The sequence below is a fragment of the Xenopus tropicalis genome, chromosome 8 (assembly GCF_000004195.4).
Source record: "Xenopus tropicalis strain Nigerian chromosome 8, UCB_Xtro_10.0, whole genome shotgun sequence".
Classification (NCBI taxonomy): Eukaryota; Metazoa; Chordata; class Amphibia; order Anura; family Pipidae; genus Xenopus; species Xenopus tropicalis.
This window is the reverse complement of record NC_030684.2, coordinates 51811626-51834864: the sequence shown is the minus strand read 5'-3', so window position 1 is coordinate 51834864 and position 23239 is coordinate 51811626. Positions and strand designations below refer to the sequence as shown.

General features: G+C 37.6%; 1 protein-coding gene across 2 annotated transcripts in view; it reads right to left on the bottom strand.

Annotated features, from left to right (window-relative positions):
- alg13 (ALG13 UDP-N-acetylglucosaminyltransferase subunit) overlaps positions 1–23239 on the bottom strand; it is a 55777-nt gene that overhangs the window by 18124 nt on the left and 14414 nt on the right. The window contains exons 11-17 of one of the 2 annotated variants that reach the window (XM_004916844.4): positions 19621–19721; positions 10019–10146; positions 8663–8700; positions 8482–8564; positions 6818–6931; positions 3073–3229; positions 2462–2588 (exon numbers count right to left, since the gene is read on the bottom strand). In XM_004916844.4, coding sequence (XP_004916901.1) covers positions 2462–2588; positions 3073–3229; positions 6818–6931; positions 8482–8564; positions 8663–8700; positions 10019–10146; positions 19621–19721 — 748 coding nt within the window. Of the gene's footprint in view, positions 1–2461; positions 2589–3072; positions 3230–6817; positions 6932–8481; positions 8565–8647; positions 8701–10018; positions 10147–19620; positions 19722–23239 lie in introns of both variants that reach the window. The other variant, XM_002938789.5, reaches the window with a different exon arrangement.

Genomic DNA, 23239 nt, shown 5'->3' with positions numbered 1-23239 from the left:
CATTAGTATCATGTTAGATAATTGCAATTGACATTTTAAACAAAAGGAATTATCATAAAAAACACTAATCAACAGAAACAATAACCAGAAGACGTCTAAAAAAACAAAAAAATCATTATTGTAGTGTTGCTGAATAATAAAATGAATAGTAACCTTACAAACAGGACTCTTTACTATATAGAAACAAAATTCAAATACCGTATATACTCAAGTATAAGCCGAGTTTTTCAACACCAAAAATGTGCTGAAAAATTAACCCTCGGCTTATACGCGAGAACTCCAGCTAGCACCCTCTGCTACCCGATTCCTGCTGCAGCTACCACTGCTCCCGCCAACCCCGGACCCTCTGTGCGCTCTTCTGCACTCCTTCCTGACTCCTTGCTCTGCCCCCTGGCGTGACATCACACGCTCCCTGCTTTCAGCTCGGTTGTCTATGAGGGGGGAGGGAGAGCCCAGAGCTCTTAGAAGCAGACAGGTATGCACCGTAAACCTCAAACTGGCCTGCTGTATATTTCTTTGTGCGAAGAGCAGAGAGTGGAGAGAGCTCTTTGAAGCAGGCAGGCAAGCTATCTAGTTCACAATGTCACAAGGAGGGAGGGAGGGGGTGCTCCTTGAAGGAAACAGCAAGCTGAATCCTGTTCAGTAAAATTAATAAATCCTAATTTTATTGGAATTTATTTTGATTATTGAAACTTAGCAGAAGCTGCTGCATTTCACACCCTAGGCTTATACTCGAGTCAATAGGTTTTTCCAGTTTTCTTAGGTAAAATTAGGTACCTCGGCTTATATTCGGATCGGCTTATACTCGAGTATATACGGTAATTCAAAGCACTTAGTTGAGTGCAACATTATGGAAGTTAACCTGTTAACTATCATCTAGACATTTTGAGTGAAACTGTGCATTGAACTGAATATATCAGTAGTTTTGGACAATACATTAGAGAGGTTGGGTACCTTTTTAGCAAGAGAAGAAATACAGGGTTATGGAAGATAGTTGAAGATAGTACAAATTGATCCAGGGACTGGTCTGATTGCCATCTTGGAGTCAGAAAGGGATTTTCCCCCTCTGCAGCAAACTGGAGAGGCTTCAGATGGGGTTTTTGCCATTCTCTGGATCAACTTGCAGTTAGTCATGTTTTATAGGCATTAAGGCTGAACTTGATGGACGTGTGTCTTTATTTTAACCTAACTTAATATGTTGCTATGTTACTATATACATGACTAATAGAAATCAGTTGTTTCAGTAATAGTTAATAAAGTCCTACAAACTTTAGTGCCTTGCAGTCAGCAAAATGATCAGATCAGGGCATGAATGAATGAAAAATGTTTAAACTCAAATTGGTTTATGTGAGGATTACAATACAAGTAATAAAATCACTGATCATGCAATTTTCTTTATTATGATCATGATGTATAACCAAAGTAACAAGAGATATTGGGGGAGGGTGAGTGTCAGACAATTTACTTGCACAAGGCAAAGCATTAGCATGCCACAGAGTTTGCTGAAAAAGATCTTTTAAAGGTGGCATCGTGTAAAATACAAGAATATGCCAGTGCAAAACTTTTCCAAAAACCCTACTAGTCCCACCCATCTGTTCCACTTCCTGCTACCTACTTTTTCCAGTCAGCACACTGCACTGTGGGATAGGAACCAATCAGCAGCTAGACTGACCTGATAGGGAAATGAATCCTGTTTTTGCTTGGGTGAATGTAAGGCAGTAATTGGCTACCCTGCCCCCTCCCCCCCCACCCCTACTGTGCTTTTGGCAGAGACCATTAAAACACGTCCACCTCTTATTTGAAACACAGACAGGGACAGCGGGAGATCTATAAGGGGTCACTTTCAAAGATAATCATTTTTACCCCATAGTGGAAGCAGCGCCACATATTATTCAGTATTGCCTACAAGACTGGGGGATATATTATATTTTATATATATATATATATATATATATATATATATATATATATATATATATATATATATATATATATATATATATATATATATATATATATATATAGCTAGCATGAAATAATCCATGGCCGGCACACCCTTAAAATTCAAAAAAATTTTTATTGAAAACTCATTGTTTAAAAACCAACGTTTCGGTCCTCATTAGGACCTTTATCCTTGATAAAGGTCCTAATGAGGACCGAAACGTTGGTTTTTAAACAATGAGTTTTCAATAAAAATTTTTTTGAATTTTAAGGGTGTGCCGGCCATGGATTATTTCATGCTAAATACTCAGATTTTGGCTGTGCACCCCACAGAATACTAAAAGCCTTGGAGTGCAGACACCATCAGGACTGATATATATATATATATATATAGTCTCCTTTAAAATATTCAGTTGAGCAGTTCCCCTTCTTTACCTCATTTATCAATTAGTATTTGTATGTTATATATGTTATGATATAAAAAAATCTAGTTCTCAAACTTTATCTATAAATACTTTACCGCTGTCACTTGGCTCATCAATTTCTTCCTCTGATGAATTCAAATTTTGCTTCCCTGGACTAATTGGCCCAGGACTGGTTCTTGCAACCCAAAAACCAGTAGCAGGAACCAGTGTGCTTCCTTGATTCTGAAGTGAAGAGAAAATGGATTACCATGATTAATACATTGGCATAATACATTGGCACCAACAATAAATGAAAAAAAAAAAAAGGTATAGGTTGCCAAATGCTTATCAAATATTATATACATTCAACTTTTTTCCATGCACCTAAATCTACACCAATAAACAGGTTACTGTCACTTCCTATGTGACTGGCTACACATTGGCAGGGAAAGACATGTCAGCTTTCAAAGGTCTAATGTTTGCTTGAGGCTCATTATCTAATATGGTTAATTTACTGTATTACCTTACAAAAGCCGACTACATTATGTGGAAGAGTTCCACCAGCCAATAAGAGTTCCAGTAATATGAGTGGTAGACTCCCTTTTCTGGTTAAAAGTAAATGATATGTTACACCTGAATCTGAATTTTTACTCCAGGTGGCTGTACTCACTTAACCAAGAAACAAACTGCATGTCAGCCCAAGCAAAAAGGAGGACAGGATACATACAGGAAGAGATGGATAGGCTGTTTCATCTCCTTCTTCAATCTCATAATAGGCCATGGTCTCATCCATGCCTCTTGGTTCTTCATCTCTGTCTGGCACATAACCATATTGACATTCTTTGTTTATACATGCCATTTGTCTACGACTCCGACTGTATGATCTGGAGTGTGAAAGAAGGAGGTAGTGAAATAAAAAATATAATAGCAAAAGGTACTACAAGAATTTTTTTTTTGCATTTTATAATTCACAGTGTTTGCAACAAATGTGCCAAATAAATTCAAAATAAAGCTTATGTTGAAACTGGAGGTTTTTAAATATTACACAATTACATATTTTTTTTTTTTTTTAACAAAAAGCAGTAAAGAACTATTGTAGAAATCAAAGGGTTATAAAACAACATACTAGCAAATGTTAATGCAGTTAAGTTTGATTTCACAGACTTAAAATATTAACCAGAAAAAGCCATTTTAAAACTACTGTATCCCAACCCGAACAACAATAAACCCTTTGGGCTCCCCTTTACCGATTCTGCATGTGCAGTACAGAAATCTCTGGATAAACTGAAATGACCAGAAGGCCTGCAGTGATTGAACTTCTTACAATTTACTATAGGGTATAAATAGGTCATAAAATAGAAGAGGACTTCAGGCAGAGTTGAAATATTGGTAAGGGTCAGTTTTGGGTAAAATACCTCCGCCCCCCTCATTACTGCATCTTAATTTTGGCGGTGTTGCCACATACTACTATTTCAGCGTTCCTAAAACTTTTCCTCCTTAGCATTAGTTTGCTAGGATGTATATTGAACATACTAATACATGTAATTAAAACATTTGAAGGAAAAAAAAAAGTTTTCTTTGTAATCTGAAGAGAAAATGAGGTAGACGGTTAGAAATCCATTAATTTTTATTCAGGCCCATTGTAAATTTGTGTACATGTATGGGATCCCTTATCCCAAAACCCATTATCCAGAAAGATCCGAATTACGGAAAGGCCATCTCCCATAGACTCCATTATAAGGAAATAATTATCATTTTTAAAAATGATTCCCTTTTTCTCTGTAATTATAAAACAGTACCTTGTACATGATCCAAAATAACATATAAATTAATCCTTATTGCAGGCAAAACAACCTTATTGGGTTTATTCAATACCCATACCTGTATTTATATGAGAGCTAGTCGTCTGAACTGAGCAATTAGTATTAGCAGGGATGCTCAATAGGTTTTCCCACTACCTTATATTGTCAGGATGTTTGAAGGCAAACTTATGAATGTTAATGAGAGCAACTGTGTGGGTGGGGCACACACCAATGACGATCATAGGAGACGCTAGCTATTGTGACATCTAACAGACAATATCTAGGGATATTAATCGTAATGAATGGCATTATGGATCACTTGTTTGAGCAGCCCTGCCATGTTTTAAGAATGTAAAAAGCTCAGCCATTCAACCTCATTCCTAAAGATCCAAAAAGAGTAGCAACAACTGAACAAATATTATGCTCAAAAGTACCGACTGCAATGAAATTGACTAATGATTTTTACATTTTGTAAATTCTCTGATTTAACTGAATCAAAATCCAAAAAAAAATGTCAATCTGATTTTAATTCCATATTGCTTTTTTAGGTTTGAAAAAAAATTGACAGTAAAATAATAAAACCGAAATATGTTGTTTTATGTGAATTAATTTTCTATGTCAGGGATCCCCAAACTTTTTTACCTGTAAGCCACATTCAAATGTAAAAAAAAAAAGTTGGGGAGCAACACAATCATAAAACATGTGTCTGGGGTGCCAAATAAGGACTGTTATTGGCTATTTGTTAGCCTTTGTATGGGCTGCAACCAAAACTTACCACCAAACCAAGAATCTAAAATTAAGCACCTGCTTTAAGGCCACTGTGAGCAACATCCCAGGGGTTGATGAGCAACATATCGCTTGTGAGCCACGGGTTGTGGATCACTGCCCTATGTTATGGAAGCTTTAAAGGAGAACTAAAGCTTAACAAAGAAGTTGGTCAGAAATGGTGTACATTATGTTTGTGCTTCTGTACTATCCCATGCAACCAAAGTCCGTTAACAGTTTATCTGTGCCTCCAAATATGCCCTGGTAGCTCCCCATCGTCTTTTCTGTTGATTCACTGCACATACTCTGTTGCTGCGGTCAGTAAATGAATATAAGTCATGATATAAAGATGGATTTGTAAATAAACAATTTCTTATTACGTGGCTGCTGAGAAACCAGTGCAGTTTGTATCAAAATTTAATAGTCAGCCTTGCATCATCAGTGGCTGCTTAGCTTCTCAACAGCTACCCTGAGAACACCGAGAATATGCAGTATCAAGGACCCTTGTGTACACTCAGACCATTACTGTTTGAGAGATGCTGAGCCTTTGGGGTGGTGCAGTAAATTCAGTATATAGTTTAGTATATAAAAATAATTTCTAGTCATATTCATTTTTAGATTTTAGTTCTTCTTTAAGTCTGAACATGTGACAAACAATTGGCCAAAAAGAATCAGCCTCCATCCAAAAATATTGAAAATAACATTTTCTGGATGAAAAACATCAGTTAGAGAGAAATAGTGAGTTGTAAATCTAACAGTGGTTAAAATAAAGATTATGGAATACAAGTTTTTAGCCAACTACAGTGAATGTGCGGTCAGTCTTTTGAGCATTAGTAAGAGTAAAAAACAAGAAATAGGTTTTCTGCTTCAGTGGGAAGCATTGATCAACAAACCCCCCATATGCTGCATTGCAAAGGTCATCTCTCAAAACTCTCAGTTAAAACAAGGAGAGGACTAGTGAGAAAAGCCACAGAAAGGCAATCAATCCCCATCAATAAGGCTTCAGAGTTCAGCAGCTAAGGGTACACCAGTTAACCATGTCAAGAGCTCTGCATAACACTGGTCTGTATGGCAGGGTAGCAAAGAATAAACCATTACTTGTGAGTCATGAAAATACACCCGGCATGACTCAGCTGAGGTGAAGGAAAATGTGATATATGTGGCCAAAGTTCAAAGCGATATATAAAACTTTCCAAACCTTATAGGTACCATGCCTACAGTTAAGTATGGCTGTGGTTATAGGTCTAGGCCAATAGCCTGGACATACTGATTGAGCCAGAGGTTCAGATTGACAGAAGGACAGACAGACAGACCGATCCCTACATATAGCATGTTGTAGGCTTGCGGCTCCTCAATAGCCTAACTATCTGTTACTGTGTAATTGGGTTCCAGTCCCACTGCCACTCATTTGATGCAATCTGCTTGCGGAGTCAGTACCCACTTTCTATTAATGTATAATATGCTGTAATAATAATATAATACAGTAACAGGAAGTGAGTACTGCATAATATACTGGTGGTGCCTCTGGCTCTATATATAACATGTTTGCATGCACCAAGGCCGCATATTTGCACAGGAGTACTGATTCCTGAAAATGTAGCAAGCCACTGCTTTTTGGGATAGCAAAACAGAAGAACATCAACCTTGCTGCACAGTGCTCTAAGTAAAATCAATTTAAACAGTTTATCACAGAATACTTTTCATTAGAATTACAATTTTCCAGATTACAACTGAATGGTGCTATAAAAATCAAACACACAAAAGCATTAGATTTCAATTTTCCACTAGATACAGTGACTCCTAGATACCGTGTACATGATTTATTTTCAATTAAACATAAATATAAAAAAAAGCTACAAAGGACTGCAGAGAAACAAGAACTTGCTGCATGATATAATTACTTACCGAGTTCTATAGGAGTAGCTGTCAAGACTTTGGTAGCATCTTTTTCCTGGACTGTGGTAAAATGTGATTTCTGGCCCTATTATTGCATGCCTGTTCATGTATCTTGGAGAGCCCCTTTATGGAATTAAAAAAAAATAAATGTAAATTTACTAAGTAAAAGTCAATGAACTTAGATTATAGGGCTATATAGGTAGCACCATTATCTTTGTGCCCTGGGAAAGTACTGCAGGTCCAATACATAAATTCAAATTCCTCATGAAACACAGTTAATGTATGGGGGCAACACACCTGATTTGAAGGAAAATTATGTTAAAATGAATGAACACAGTAAATGTTTTTTTATTGTTTTGTGGTCAAATGATCCTAAACTGAAAATGACCGTAATTTACATATAGGTAGGCGATATATAGGTTTTGGTTTTTTTTTAGAACTGTGTGTGTTCTGTAGCAATGTTATTCCCAGGGGTGTACTGCTACAAAAACGTTTATTCTGCAGTGTTCCAAGACAATTTGTAATTAGTTTTCATTTTTTGGTTGTTGAATTATTTACATTTTGTTGTGCTGCTCTCAGGCTTGAAAATGCTATCAGGCTGTTAGGACTTAATTATCCTAGGAACCAGGCAGCAGTTTGGATAATCAATTAAAATAAGAAAAAAAGAATAAAACTAAATTCTCTCGGTCCATCTTTTTTGGTTGCAGGGGTTAGTGAGTTAAGCGGGCTTTACATAGGCTGATACAAGCTATAGACTCAGACAGCCCGTGTATGAGGTCTTTCAAATGGCCAAATCAGAAAAAGAAATATTTCTCTGGCGACCCTACCATATGAGCAGATATTACTGTGTAACAACCAGATATTATATACAGTTGTAGGCTGGAAAAAAGCAGAATAGGAAGGCTAATAATTCAAAAGCAACATACAACAAAATCAAACAGCAGAACCCCCATATTATGTTTATCAGGGGACCAGAAAAAAATGTGTTAAATAAAACACCATATTTTTAAAAAAACAAAAGGAGTCAATTTTACTATGAAATTCAACATTTACTTTGTTAATGACACAACACCCATTAAAATGCATTATAAACTGGTGGGACCACAAAAAAATTGAACATACCTATAGCGTTACAACATTTTGTGCTCCTTAAGTTTGGGCCAATACAGATAACTTTCTATTAGTATCTTTAGTCTACTAAGGACAGACTTTCTAAAGCATTTTTTAATTGGGATCCATCTAAAGCCTTGCTTAGGATATAAGATTTGGTAAATAAGTACTTACCTACTTTATTTTAATTACCACTATCAACTGCAGAGGCAAACAACTAAATTAAAGGGGTTACAAAGTGGAACAAAGTTTGCCAATTAATAGGATTATAAATGCACGGATGTAAATAATGGTAGTGTGGTCTAATGCTATAAAATGTTATGCCATAAAGTATGGCAGATCTACTATCAAGGAGAAGACTTAAATTTACAAGAAAAGTAATTGTCAAACCATAAGGGAAATCTATTTAATTCTACCCTTAAAACTAAACCTTACACATTGTATTCAGGCACAAATACAACTGCCTCATTAAATAATTGTTGCTATGGATTCATATCTTTTGTGATCTGAAGCTTCTGATCCTAGTGATTAATTAGGTTATTTCAGGTACAAAGAATACCTACTTAGGGATTCCATAACTTCTGCCTTGTCTGTGAGGAGACTGTGGAGGCCGGAAGTGATCATAAGATGGCATGTTTCCTTGAGTCTGCAAATATGGAGAGGTAATAAGCAACCTGTAATTGTGGGAGAAACTATGCATCGACACCCCTTCAAAGGTATTATACAAACCTCCTTCCCACGTACTTTCTTAAACAGCCTTTTGCGAGATTTAAGGTCAAGATCTGAAAAGTAAACAAAACATTAGATTAATTAGAATTTCAGGAAAGTAATGAAGGAGAAAAGTTGCCACTAAAGTGGTTTCTTTAGAGCCAAAGAAGAATTTTGGAAGGAGTTGTGATTCTAGTCTTTTTTTTTCTTTTAAACATGTCAATGCTGGAAAAATGTTTATCTATGTGGGGATCCGTCCATCTGCCTTAAGGCATCATTCAAAATAGTGGACCAGTCTGCTTAAAGGGGACCTGTCACCCTAAGAAATAACTCCAAATTATTTTCTATATTGTTAGTTGAGCAAAATAAACTTTACTTACTCTATATAAATAATGTAAATCTTGTTTCATTCCGTTGTGGAATTACTCAATCAAAGCAAGCAGGCAGGCACCATTTTGTAGACACTGTTATGAAGGCAAGCTTTGTATCATGCCAAAATCTTGTTTATGTTCCAGAATGGGGGGACCTGAGGCCCATGCCCATGCCCATGCACTGGCTACACAATTAGATTAGGAGGAGGTAAGAGAAAAGTGAGATGTGCAGTGACATCTAGGTAGTGCTGAATAGAAAGCTAAAGTTATTGTCTGCCCCGCCTCTATGCCTAAGGCATAGAGGCAGGGCAAGCAATATATGATTGACAGCTGGGATTTTTAAATGCCTTTATAATGGGTTTAGATGTGTAAATATAAAAATGAATTTGGGTTTCATGTTTAATTTGAAAAGGACTTTTATTATACAGCTTTTTATGTCTGGGTGACAGGTCCCCTTTAAGGCTTAAGTTAAGCCTTAAAGGAACAGTAACACTAAAAAATAAAAATGTTATAAAATAATTAAAATATAATGTACTGTTGCCCTGCACTGGTAAAACTTGCGTGTTTGCTTCAGAAAGACTACTATAGTTAATAGAAATAGCTGCTGTGTAGCCACGGGGGCAGCCATTTAAATTGAAAAAAGGAGAAAAGGCACAGGTTACATAAGAAGATACAAGATAAACTGTGTAGAATACAATGGGAATCTGCTACTTATCTGTTATCTGCTTAGTAACCTGTGCCTTTTCTACTTTTTTCAGTTTAAATGGCTGCCCCCATGGCTACACAGCAGGGTATTTATATAAACTGTAGTAGTGTTTATGAAGAAAACACACAACTTTTACCAGTGCAGAGCAATAGTATATAATATATTAATTATTTTTATACACTTTCATTTTTTGGTGTTACTGTTCCTTTAAGCCTTTAATTTAACACTGTACATTACTTTGTTCTCTTGTCCACAGAGTGGACTTACCTATTAAACACAACCCCACATTTAGTTCAAGGAACATTTCATCCTTACCTAGCTCACCATTGTATCCCACTGTCATTTTCTGGTAATTCCCCCCTTTTCGGTTAGTGGATGAATTCCATGCAGGCAGAGGGATTACCTGAGTTACGGGTTTTAAATTGATGAGCGGAACTAGATGTCTGCAGAAGAAAATACATAGCAGGAATACACAACTTTACATACATTTTAGAAGGAAACACACTATTAAATATACATGCACTTCAGAAGGTTAAAAGGAAACACCCTACTACATGTATGTATGTATGTATGTATGATACCTAGAGTGTCTTTATAAGAGACTCAAGGCAATTTTGCAAATTTGATCTGGCATGTATTGATATGTAAGCAGGCTGAGGGTAGCCAATATGTTGAGAAAAAAATATGCTGGGACAAATAAAACTACACCACAACATTTACTTTTAGATGAATAGCTAATATTCTGCATGAATTATTTAAAGTGATACTGACACGAAAAATCTACTTTTCAAAATATGAATATACATAAAAAGCTACCTATAGGTCGTGTTGACGGTTTTTCGCTGACAGGTTTGGTTTTGTAAGTAACTGTTACTTGAAGTTCCTAAACCTGACTGTTTTGCCAACCTGACTGTCCCTTCCCAACCTGTCAGTTATAGCTTCTAATGCTAACAGACAAATATGGCTGCCCCCTCAGAGGAACACAGGGGATCAGACAGGTAATGTAAACGCATCAGGCAAATATTTTTATGGCAAAATTATAAAGTTCTTGTAAAGACAATGTTATGATAGATGTAAAAAAAAAAAATTTACTTTCTGGTGTCAGTATCTCTTTAAGGTTTGGAAAAAAAAATAGCCTTCATAACCTTACTTGTAAATATTTTTACAGTATGCACAAATGGGAAGAGTATTGGACTTTTACAGAAATGTATAAGCCCACTGACATAAATAGCTTCTCACAATCAGATGCCTGAGCCCACATGCTATACCCAGAGGTCAGTTTCTGTGCACATAGCATAGTTTATCTTCTGAAAAAGTATAATAGAAAAAGCCGCTCAGTATCTAAGAGACTTCTTGATAGGGCACATAGGTAGTACTTCCCCTACTGTAGTGTCTGAAAAATAGTCAACTTCAACCAAACACGAATAAGAACAATAACCTTGCCATTTGGTATAAACTGCTGTAACAAAATGAAATTGTATATTCACTGTAAGGTGGCCCCGGTCTATGCAAATATGTTTCAGTATGAAGTGAAGTACATATCCATTGTTCAGGAACTATGGGGCGTTTTACCCTAGGTACATCAATGATGTATTATTCATATGGATGGGCACCATAGATCAGTTGCAATCCTTGATGCAAGAGATAGTTTGAATAGCCCAGTAGGATTTACTTATAAATATGATTTTGATTCTATTGAATATGTAGGGGTTTACCAAAAATGGGCCCTTAGGACAGGAACCCCTATGACTGGCCACAGGGTGGTGATAGTAACAGGGACACTGGGATGACTGGGTTGTTAAATAGTTAATAGGGTGTATACCTGCAGTTTGGGTTATGGCCACAGGGTGGTGCATAGGCCCATATAAGGGGATGCAGCCATGTGCTGGGGGAGACATTTTGTTAGTCCAGAGAGTGCACAGGTAGTGTGCACCCCTGGCACAGTTGATAGCAGTTTCTATATAAGAGGACATTCTAGGAGTGTCATGTAGGACACCAGAGGTTAGAATGGGCAGACATCGCCCCTCCAGGAGTGGTAGCGAGGTTAAGACCTCCCAGCATTACATCTGCTGGAGTGCAGGGACACAAGTGGCTAGGTAGGTGGACAAGGTCCCCATTAGTCCAGGAGGCCGGATCTGAGGGTGCCTGATGTGAGTACCTGATGTGAGTGTGGGTCCCTGGGGTGTAACATCCTAGCGGAGTACCGGGGGAACTCTATGAGAGAGTGTCTCTGCCGTGAGTACCTGGGAGAGCACCTAGAGGGGAGCATATGTCGGGAGTACCGTGGGGTATGCCAACAGGAGAAGGTTCTCAATGAGAAGTAAGGAGATATACCCTGCACTGTGTATAAATGATAAGCTGCTCCTGGAGAGGTTTCTGCCTAATAAACCGTGCATCTAGTTCACATACAATATTGTGTCTGCGTATCTGACTATCTGCCAAGCCCAGAGGACCACTACCAAGCTGGTAAGGAATAACCCCAGGGTGGGGTACATCTACCAGGAGTACGTGGGTCCCCAGAGGGGCATAACAATCTAAATAGTTCCCAGGGGGTGGATTATAGTTCCACAACACCATCCCTGGGTGGAGGCACGCCATTAAGGGGAGAAATCCCTGTAAACCCCCATAGTAAGCGGGGGCTCAGGACTTCTGTACCGCCAAAGTATCGTGCTCCAACGGGTAGTGCCACACAAGCATGTAACAAGTGGGCTACAAATACTTAGATGTGCAGATATATAAAGGGGAAGATAAACTACATACATCAAATTATACAAAACCCACTGATGAGAATACTATCCCACATTACACCAGTCATCATCCCAAACATTTGCTTAACTCTCTTCCCTAATCCTAAATGCTGAGGGTTATGAGGATTGACTCTTAGATTGTAAACTCTACAGGGCAGGGATCTCTCATACCACATGGCACTTATATATATATATATATATATATATATATATATGTGTATATATATATGTAAATATATTTATTGTATTTATTTATTATATCACTTGTCCTCCCTGTGTGTAATTTTGTATTCTGTAAGATTGTACAGCGCTGCGTACCCTTGTGGCGCTTTATAAATGAAGTTATACATACATAGACACTGACCTTGACAGAAGGGGGAGAGATTTGGGATTGATGGGCCAGAAATTCATGGAGAGAGGTTACCCAATGGAACTTATTGAAAGCACTATAGAATGGGCTCAGAGTCGTGAGGAGATATTAAAGGATAGGGGAAGGCATACACATCGGCAAGGGAAACCGGATATGCATTACATAAGCCAGTACAGCCACTATACTGTAGCTATGTACAGAAAAGTGTTTTGGATAACTGGCCAATAATTGTGACAGACAATTCTCTACCTTTTAGTAAATTACCAAAACCAAAGTTTGGATACAAAAAAAGAAAGAAACATTATAGAATATTTAAGTCCCAGTGATCCAGAGGATAAACACACAAGGACACCGATAAATACATGATTAGACACAGGCTGGCATGTACCACAAAGTATGGTGATGTATATCACCAAATGCCCATTTGGATATCTGTACTGTGGCAAAACAAATAGCCAACTAAAAGAGAGAGTGGGTATGCACAGGGCTAGCATTCAGGCAGACCTGGATTCAAGAGCAAGGATAAAAACAGGACATATCACAGCAGCGGGTTGCACAGCATTGTGCACAAGCTAAGTACAATTCCTCTACATTCAGATGTTTGCCGATAGACCTTGTACCAACACGGAGAGGGAAGGAGACAAGCTACTCAAACTAGAAGCGTTTTGGATACATGATACTTGATACATGATACATGAGCTACTCAACCTAGAAGTGTTTTGGATAGACGAGTTGGATTGTGTGGCCCCTAGTGGCCTAAATGGGAACTAGCTATGAACTGCTTCCTGCCCTAAGAACAGTCCATTATCTTTAGCTGGATAGGATAGGTTCACCTAGTCTGTAATCCATAGTATTCACTCTCACCGCAACAGTTAGGAGCACACCAAACTAAGGGGCCCATTTACGAAACAATTTTGAGATAGAAAAAATACAAAATTAACTTTTCACTAAATTTCCATGAAAAAAATCATACTTCGCGCAAAGAATACGAACATTTCAGAATTCTTTAATGCTTTGTTAACACTTTCCTTGAGATTATCTTTTCGCCAGGTTTGATCTGTCGAGTACCCTTGAGTCTTATGGAAGGCTTCTTAAGCTAGGCATGGAAGGCATCAAAGCCAGAAAGGTTTTCGTGGCATAACGAACTTTTCTGCACAAAAATATTGTGACTTTTGAAATGCAATTATGATATTTGCGTACAACCAATAAAAGCATTTGAGATGTTTTAAAACATCAGAAATGATTGTGGTTACTCAGAATTTTTACCATAAGTTTTAAGCCCCCCCCAAAAATCGGATTTTAGTAAATGTGCCCCTAAATGTCTGAGGTTTAAATAGGGAAAACCTTCTTCAAAATCCTGAGTAACGATGATCTAATCATGTTCACCTGATGTGAAACACCTGTGTGCGATCTGAGCCATTTTAAGTGGGACTAAATGTTGGGGTGTCCCGATTTATTCTCACCAGAAATTGCATTTTTCTAGACTTACATTTTACAGAAGATTTCGAAAAGTCTTTTCTTCAGCTTTAATTGTTAAGTTATATTACTTGCATCTCCCAGTATTGTTGTTAAAATTGAGATTAAATATCCATGTGTCCAAGAATGTTACAAAAACACACAGGCTTTTATAGGGTGTCCTAATTTTTTTACATGACTGTACATGCCAATTGATTTATTTCTAAATGATGCACTAGAATTGACTATGAACACATAAAGGCAAGTTTTATTTCTTAATAGTTCTGTAACACTTTAAGTTGATAATTTGTAACATTTGTAGTAGTATATTTGTAGAAGTATATGGGGTAACCCTTTTGAAATAAAAAATAACAAAAGTGGTATAAAGGTGATACCTTTATTGGCTAACTAAGATAACCATAGCAAGCTTTCAGAACATTTTAGTTCCTTTTTCAAGCTGATTACAAAGAAGCTGTGGTGCTCGCTGATATATACTGTATACAACATTCAGCTCATAGATCAAATAACCAGAAAAAATAGAATATCTGTGTGGAAGGTGTTAACAAAGTCATATAAACGGGGGGGGGGGGGGGGGGGGGCCTGCAAGGGACAAACAGATACAAACAGATAAGGTACAGGATAATGTGGATCAAAGTGAGGCCACACACAGGTTCTGACACCTCCGTGCGACAGGAACAAATTACAAAAAAGAAAGTCAAGTGGACACCTCCAGCAGGCCTTAATCCCAGACTGGATCAGTATATAGATTCATTTAGAGACAGGGTTAAATCAACCATCCTGGCCAAGGCAAAGAAACAGAACCACAATCTGAGTATCCAGGAAAGGAATGCTGTTAGATGCCTCAAAAACAACAAAGACATTATCATCAAACCAGCTGACAAAGGGGGTGCAGTGGTCATTATGAATACTTCAGACTACATTACGGAGGCTCACAGATAGCTATCGAACCCAAACCACTATACTAAACTAGATACTGATCCCACAGTGGCCTATAAGAAAGAACTCAGAAACTTATTCAAGATGCTCCCAGCCACACACTCGGATCTGTTTGATTTAATACCAGAGACTCCGAAAATGGGAACTTTATATATGCTTCCCAAAATACACAAAGAAGGTAACCCTGGAGGGCCTATAGTATTTGGGATTGGCACTCTGACGAAGGGCTGGGTCGAGCAGATCTTGAAACCTGTTGTAAGGGGTAAACCAAGCTATTTACAAGACACAAATGATCTGCTTAACAAACTTGCAGGTATAGGGCCACTCCCAGAGGGCACCTTGTTGGCAACAATGGATGTGGCATCACTCTATACAAACATTCCACATACAGATGGTATAGCCGCCTGCAAAGAATTTCTGGAAAAGGAGGGCCTACCATCTCATGCAGTTACACAAATGATTGAGTTCACCTGATGATTGAGTTCACACAATCACTTCCTATTCGGGCAGGAAATATATCTACAGAAGATGGGAACCAGTATGGGTACACGCTTTGCACCCCAATATGCCAATCTTTTCATGGCAAAACTAGAAGAGGACTTTCTCTCTACCTGTAACACCAAGCCTCTGACGTACCTCCGCTATATAGATGACATATTCATAATCTGGACCGGTACTGAACAAGAACTCATTCAATTTCACAAACAATTTCATGACTTTCACCCAACGATCAATTTAAAGCTGGACTACTCCCATACTCACATTCACTTTTTAGATACAACCATTCTTATCAGGGAGAATAGTTTACAAACCACCATTTATTGGAAGCCAACGGATAAACCATCTTATCTAATGCATGATAGCTTTCACCCTGACCACACCAAACACTCCATCATCTATAGCCAGGCTCTACGATTTAATCGGGTATGTTCTGACACTACTGAAAGGGACCACCACTTAAAAACACTTAAAGCAGACTTCATTAACAGGGGCTACAACCCAAGGATTGTGGATCAAAACATCTATACAGCCACCAGAATTCCCAGAAGTCAACTTCTGCAATATAAACAAAAAACAGAAACAAATAGGGTTCCTCTAGTAGTCACATACAATCCCCAACTAAAAACCCTCAGAAAAATAGCTAAAGATCTACAGTGCACACTCCATAAGGATGAGAGGCTCCAAAACATATTCCCAGACCCACCACTTCTGGCATTCAGGCAGCCCCCAAACCTAAAAAAACTAATAACAAGAAGTGCCTTAATACAACCCAACAAAAATGGAACCTATCCCTGTGGCAAAAAACAATGCAAAACCTGCCCACACGTCTGCAATTCAGACAAAATACAGATTCCGGACACATTAGAGGAATACAGCATCCATGGCCAGTACAACTGTTCTTCCTTCAATGTGTACTTAATACAGTGCACTAGATGCCCAACAGGAGGACTGTATATAGGAGAGACTGGCCAAAGCCTGAGAAAGAGGAATACACACCACCGATTTAGCAGTCTTTGAAAAAGCGCAGGAGCGCGAAACGTGTTGACCTTTTTGACACAGGAGAGGATCCGTACTGAAGGAATTCAGCTTCGATGACGTCACTGCCGAATCGGCCCGAAGCGGCAAGCAAAGTTAGTGCGCTCCTCTCTCTGTGCCTGAAGTAAGTTCCCGGCCGGGATAACTGTATTAGGTCTGTTGTTAGCCTAACCCCCGTGAGGTCCCTTTGTTATACTTTATCCATTTGCAGTGTGAGGCGTCGCTGGTATTGTGGCATTGTTTGCTGTGAATGTTCTTGAGACTTGGTTCTCTACGACGCCTCCCTTATCCGGTTGCAGCCTTTTAATATAACGGCTGATTGTATAGCCCACTCCTGGCAGAGGGAGACCCTCAGTATAATAGATGGTTTAATTATTTTTAAGCTAGCGATCATGCCATATAAATTATCTTTTAGTCTCTATTAGTATAAATCATGGATTTCTATTATAGTTCTTAATTTACATTAAACTGTTTAGGTATATTTACACTGATCAATGAAAAATTTTTGTAGATATTGCCAATTATTGTGTATAATCCCATCTACTTTTTAACCAACGTGTAATCATATATGGGGATGAACTAATGTTATTTTATGCACTTTTTTGATTTGGATATATGGATTAAGGTTATATATTTTTAATAAAGATTGATTGATTCATTTTAAACACATACAAATGTTTTGTGAGCGCCAACTCTGTGGGTATTTAATGTTTAACAACACGGGATTAGTTGGAGGATGGCTGCACAAGTAATTAATTCACACTTTAAAATTTTTGGAAATTATTTATTTTAGCGCGGGTATATTTTCAACACATAACAAATAAAAAACTGGACACACCAGTAGGGAATCATTTTAACAGCCCTCACCACTCCATAAACGATTTAAGAATCTTGGTCCTTAAGGGAAACTTCAGAACAGACAATGAAAGGAAGTTTTGGGAGTATAAATTAATGAAAACTTTCAACTCTCTGGAGAAGGGACTGAACCTGCCCCCCCCCCCCCCCCCCCCCCCGTTTATATGACTTTGTTAACACCTTACCACTTTTGTTATTTTTTATTTCAAAAGGGTTACCCTGTAAACATTTTTTTTGACTGGCTAACACGGTACATCACCTTTTCCTGCATCTAGAAGTATATGGTTGATTCACAATGGCCTATAACACTGAGGTAATATACCGACATCTAGTGGTTGAAATGGATATTGGAAACCCATAGTGCTGAATGCACTGCTCTGTGACATCAATTTGGCACCTTTTTCTGCATATATGTACTTATTTAAACACTTGGTACTCACAGTGTGTTTTACTTGATAAAGATCCCCCAGTGGGATTGAAACGCTGGAATTTGCAGCACGATAGTGGTATATAAATAGAATTGCTATTCACGAGAAATTAAATGCTGGTCCATTTTCTTCTATAATTAGTAATTGACCGTGCAACGTCAAACTAACGTTTTGGCTGCCTCCACAGCCTTTTTGTTTGAAAAAGGCTGTGGAGGCAGCTGAAACATTGGTTTGACATTTTTGAATAATACACTGGAAAGCTATTTTCTAATTAGTTATACTAGATGGAGGACTCTTAGGAACATACTTCAGTCAAATTCTTGTAAATGTCATTAAATGCAGTTTGTCACATACTATTCTCTTCCTCTACTTAACCTGACTGTGCATATGACATTCTGCATCTTTAGTTCACCTAAAAGAGTTTAGCTCACCTCCAGCCAAGACTTCAGTTCCCACAATGCCTTGCATGTTCTGAGATTAACAAACCTAAGGAGAATAATAGAAGTGTGTCAGGCATTGTGAGAATTGGAGCCTTAGCTGGAAGAAAGACAATTTCTGAAAACGTTGATAACGCAAATGACAGACAGAAAATGCTTTCATTTGTAATATAATTTACCAAGAACTTTGGATTAATTTATTTTAAACTAATGTATATGGCAAAAGATGCTTACAATTACATTAATACATTATAATTTTTAGGCTGGACATCCCTTGTAAGCCTTCAAACATCAGTGCTAAACCTGCAACATGGACTTTCAATAATGTACAAGTGGTGGTGTTTTGCTATGGCACCCTATTCCTTGGATAGAAATGTTCTATTTTTCCAGCTGCACTAAAGGTTTATCTTGTAGGACTGCTTTAAGAGAAACCTTAATTTTGTAAGTCATAGTCCCAACAGTATTCCTGCAGTTTGTACAAGCAGAGAGTTTGTCATATACATTGAAGTTCATTAAAACAGAGAAATGTGGGGAAATGAAACAAAGGATGCAGGAATTGGTTTTGTAAAGTGGACCAACTGTGTACAACCAGCGGAATTGAAATATTAGGTTAGTTGATGATGTGGCATGGAGGTAAAGCACAGAAAAAGAAGCTTAGCCTAAAAAGAAAAAAAATCAATAACCATTACAAAGAAAGTTTCGACCAGTCATCCAACTGGCTTTCTCAATTCAGAACTGAGAAAGCCAGTTGGATGACTGGCGAAACATTCAAGAAAAGAAGAAAAAAAACAAAACACAGCAAAAGTCCAGCTGATTTGATTTGACTTATTACTACAGATATACCATGACCTGGCTAAATGAGAATCTTCACAAACATTACAAAGAAAATCAAAAACTTTTTTTTTACATTTTACTGAAATACTGCAAACAATATTCACAACACTGTACAACAGTTTCTTATTAAGTGACATTTTTTCACCATTGGCAAATTTTTTCATAAAAGGAGAGAAAAAATTTGCTGCAACATTTTAGAGAAAAAATTGCAGTGCAAAAAAACTGCTTGTGAAGAAATGCCCATTGACTTTTGTGAGAAAAAAAAACCCCATTTGTTTCCTATCAAAATTCTACTTACTTCTCAGCTAGTTCTTCAATAAAGACTGTTACAGCATTGCTATCTTGCCCAACCTCTTGAATGTGAGCATTGTAATACCTTCCTCCTGGTTCCAAGCGTACCTAGGAAAATTTGATTTGAGTATGGCAAAAAAATAAACACTTATAAACAGTATAATTATAAAAAACAAAATAAAACTAGATAAACAGGGTAGATAAAAATACAAATTAATGGTAAGGAACCATTATCACTTATGGAAAGTCAAATAATTGTTAATGATGTTTAGACATAATCAACAGAACATTTATCATCATGGCTGTAAAAAGTATTTGGGTGGTTTCCTAGTCATAAATGTGCAAAAACAGCTAAAAAAATCTTTAAAAAAATTCTCAGACAGCCATTTTGATAATTTTTTCAGTACTGGTATGGGACCTGTTATCCAGAATGCTCGGGACCTGTTATCCAGAATGCTCGGGACCTGTTATCCAGAATGCTCGGGGCCTGGGGTTTTCCAGATAAAGGATCTTTCTGTAATTTGGATCTCCATAACTTAAGTCTGCTAAAAATCATTTAAATATTTAATAAACACAATAGGCTTGTTTTGCCTCCAATAAGGATTAATTATATCTTAGCTGGGATCAAGTACAAGGTACTGTTTTATAATTACAGAGAAAAAGGAAATCATTTTTAAAAATGAGAATTATTTGCTTATAATGGAGTCTACGGGAAATGGCCTTTCCATATTTCTGACCTTCTGGATAATAGGTTTTCGGATAAGGATTGCATACCTGTAGTAGCAATAAAATTTTTTATGCTTTTGCACCTCAGTAGACTGATACAATCTAGGGCAGACTTGGAAGATTTTGACAAACGATTCAGCTTAAGAATTTCCCTAAACCATGCATTCCAGTGTACACATATGACAAGTGCACACAGAAAAGGTTACACTGGCACTCAAACAGCACCTTGAAAAGGTATTAAAGACCCTTGACCAATTCCCTCATTTTATGGAGCATATACACCGAAATGTTGCCGATATTTCATAGCACTCAAACTCAAATCTCATAAATATGACATTAATGGAAAAAAATAAATGCTGTTTGCATAGCAATTTCAACCCCCACACACACTAATATTTTTTAAGACATTTTGGTAGGTTCTACTCACACATTGTGGCAGAAAATTACCTGGTCTGTTGGGGTATCAACTTTGAATATTATATGGAAGGGATTTTGGTCTGTTTCATGCAAATTTGCTTCAGTTGTTTAGGCTAGTATTCAAACACTCACTTTTAAGAGCCCTAATACATATGCAAACAGCACCGAGACATCTCAGCACTGCTCAATATAGAATTTGGTAAAGGTCTGCACAGTAGATCACGTGACCGCCTTGCACAGCTGCTTGGCATATGCACAGTGTCTGGCTGGCCAAGAAGTACTTAATGAGGGCATAGTTGCTACCCCTGAAGTGGGAAAAGCTACCTCTAACAATATAAGGAATGCAGAATGGAACTAAAAAAAAAAGAAGCCCAATGTACAATCATATACTAAATGTAGGGAACCTCGCACTACAGTAGTCTTAGGGTGCACAGTGTTTCAGGATTTTCAAGTATAATATGTAGTGTTATAGACACAAAAAGAACCTAGAACTGGCACACCTAGCTAAGTTAAAATATAACTTTTACTTCTAAGTGGTTAAAATCCTGCTAAAATAGATAGAAAAGACAAGAAAGGAAAATTTTAAATTCTAACTCACACCTTGAACATGTTTCAATTCTCGCGGTTACTCTCCTGGATACTGTTGCTTATAAAGTATCTATAATAGTGGTTGGTTTTATGCTGGCAACATTTGTAACGACGGTAAGGTTAATCTGTATAGAATATCCAGTGTGATTTTAGTACTGTGGAGGGAGTCGCAATCCTATCTAACAATTAAGTATTGAGTACTCTTTCAAGAAGAGGGTTGACAACAATAACGACATCGGTATAATAAACTTTATTTATTCACCATTCCTATATTGTGTGTGTGTTTATTTTTCACCACTTGCTTATAACGAAGGTCAGGTAAGTTGTATATAAATCGTTAGCCCAGTGAGATCCTTATAGTTCTCCCAAACAAGGTAAATCTCATAATTGTTATGTATACACTGTTTGGCTCGAAGATACATAAGGCGTGTCTGAGTATTACAACTTTTATTGTTCCTATTATACCAGGTTATCTAGTTCAGCGCTTGGTATTACCTTCTCTTTGCAGAGGGTGATTGATTGTTAATTGATGCCTACTGCTTTGTTCATGAGAACGCCAATTACTGATTCCACTGTACTTTTAAGACATTCGTTTTTGACTATAGATTATAATGATGGTGGGTCATATAGCCTTTAGTAATGATTGACGTTACATATATACGTGCCTAAAATATTTACAATAAATACCTTGTCAATAGTTAGTCTGTAGACTAAACCGCTCATTGCTACTTCAACAGAGTCGCTTCAATCGCTTAATTAGTGCTAGCGTTGCCATTAATTCTATCTCAGTGCTTCATACAGGATGTAACGAAGCGGCAATTACAATTCCATGTAGTTTACACCACACCACCTCAACCAAATGACCAGCAAGCCAGGCCAAAGCTTCTATAGGATCTAATTCCCAAACTTTGTACCCATGTATCGGAACGGCGATTACAGTTCCCAACAGCTTGCACAGAATCACCTCAATTGCGCAGAATCAGCGCTGTTATTTACTTCCATATTTTGCAGAAAGCGGCGATTGCAATCTTACGTTTCAAAGTATCTTACCCACCTAGTTAAAGAGACAAGGTTTCAACACGTATTTACCTTATATTATTCTCAGTTGCGGCGCTCTCATGCTTATATTCCCAGGTCTCTGTGCCTACTACCCCATATATTACCTCGGCATCAGAGGATCACTGAAAGTGGCTCTCAAAACGTCCCTACTTCACTTTACTGCTGACTGGTATATGTTGCGCTATACTAATGACTTACTTATACGGCGCATATTTGCAGACAACTTATTGGCTTTCAACATTACTTCCAATTGTTGCCCCGAAAACCAAACGATTTTAATTGCGATAAAATCACTGATCCTTTAACTGGATCTTTGTACTCCAAACTTACCTATTACTTCAGCGCTTAAATAGTTCCACACAGTCAACACATTGGTGGCCAAAAATCGTAACAAATCACACAACCAACCGTTAGCGTTGCTAGTCGGAATCCTCGTGCCTACACCTCTATTTGTTACCTCGGCAACCAGGATTTTAAATTAGACCGACCGCATTACATTTCAAATTATCACGAAATCTCTGATCCTTTACCAGGATTTTTATATCTTAGTCATAGCTATTAATCCGGCACTCAGATAGTTCCTTATATTATCAGCTAATCCCGGAAGTTTCGACTCATTACTAGCCCGACATCACAACAGATCAACCACCCGCCCAAGTTACTAGTCGGAATCCGTGTGCCTACACCTCTATTTGTTACCTCGGCACAGGGTTTCACCGACAATTTGCTGCTATTCCAGCCTAAGACTTAAATTCATTATATAACCAGTCTACATTACTGGATAAAAAATCAACAGGAGGTCAGACAAGACTCCTGTGCCTACAACCATAGTTGAT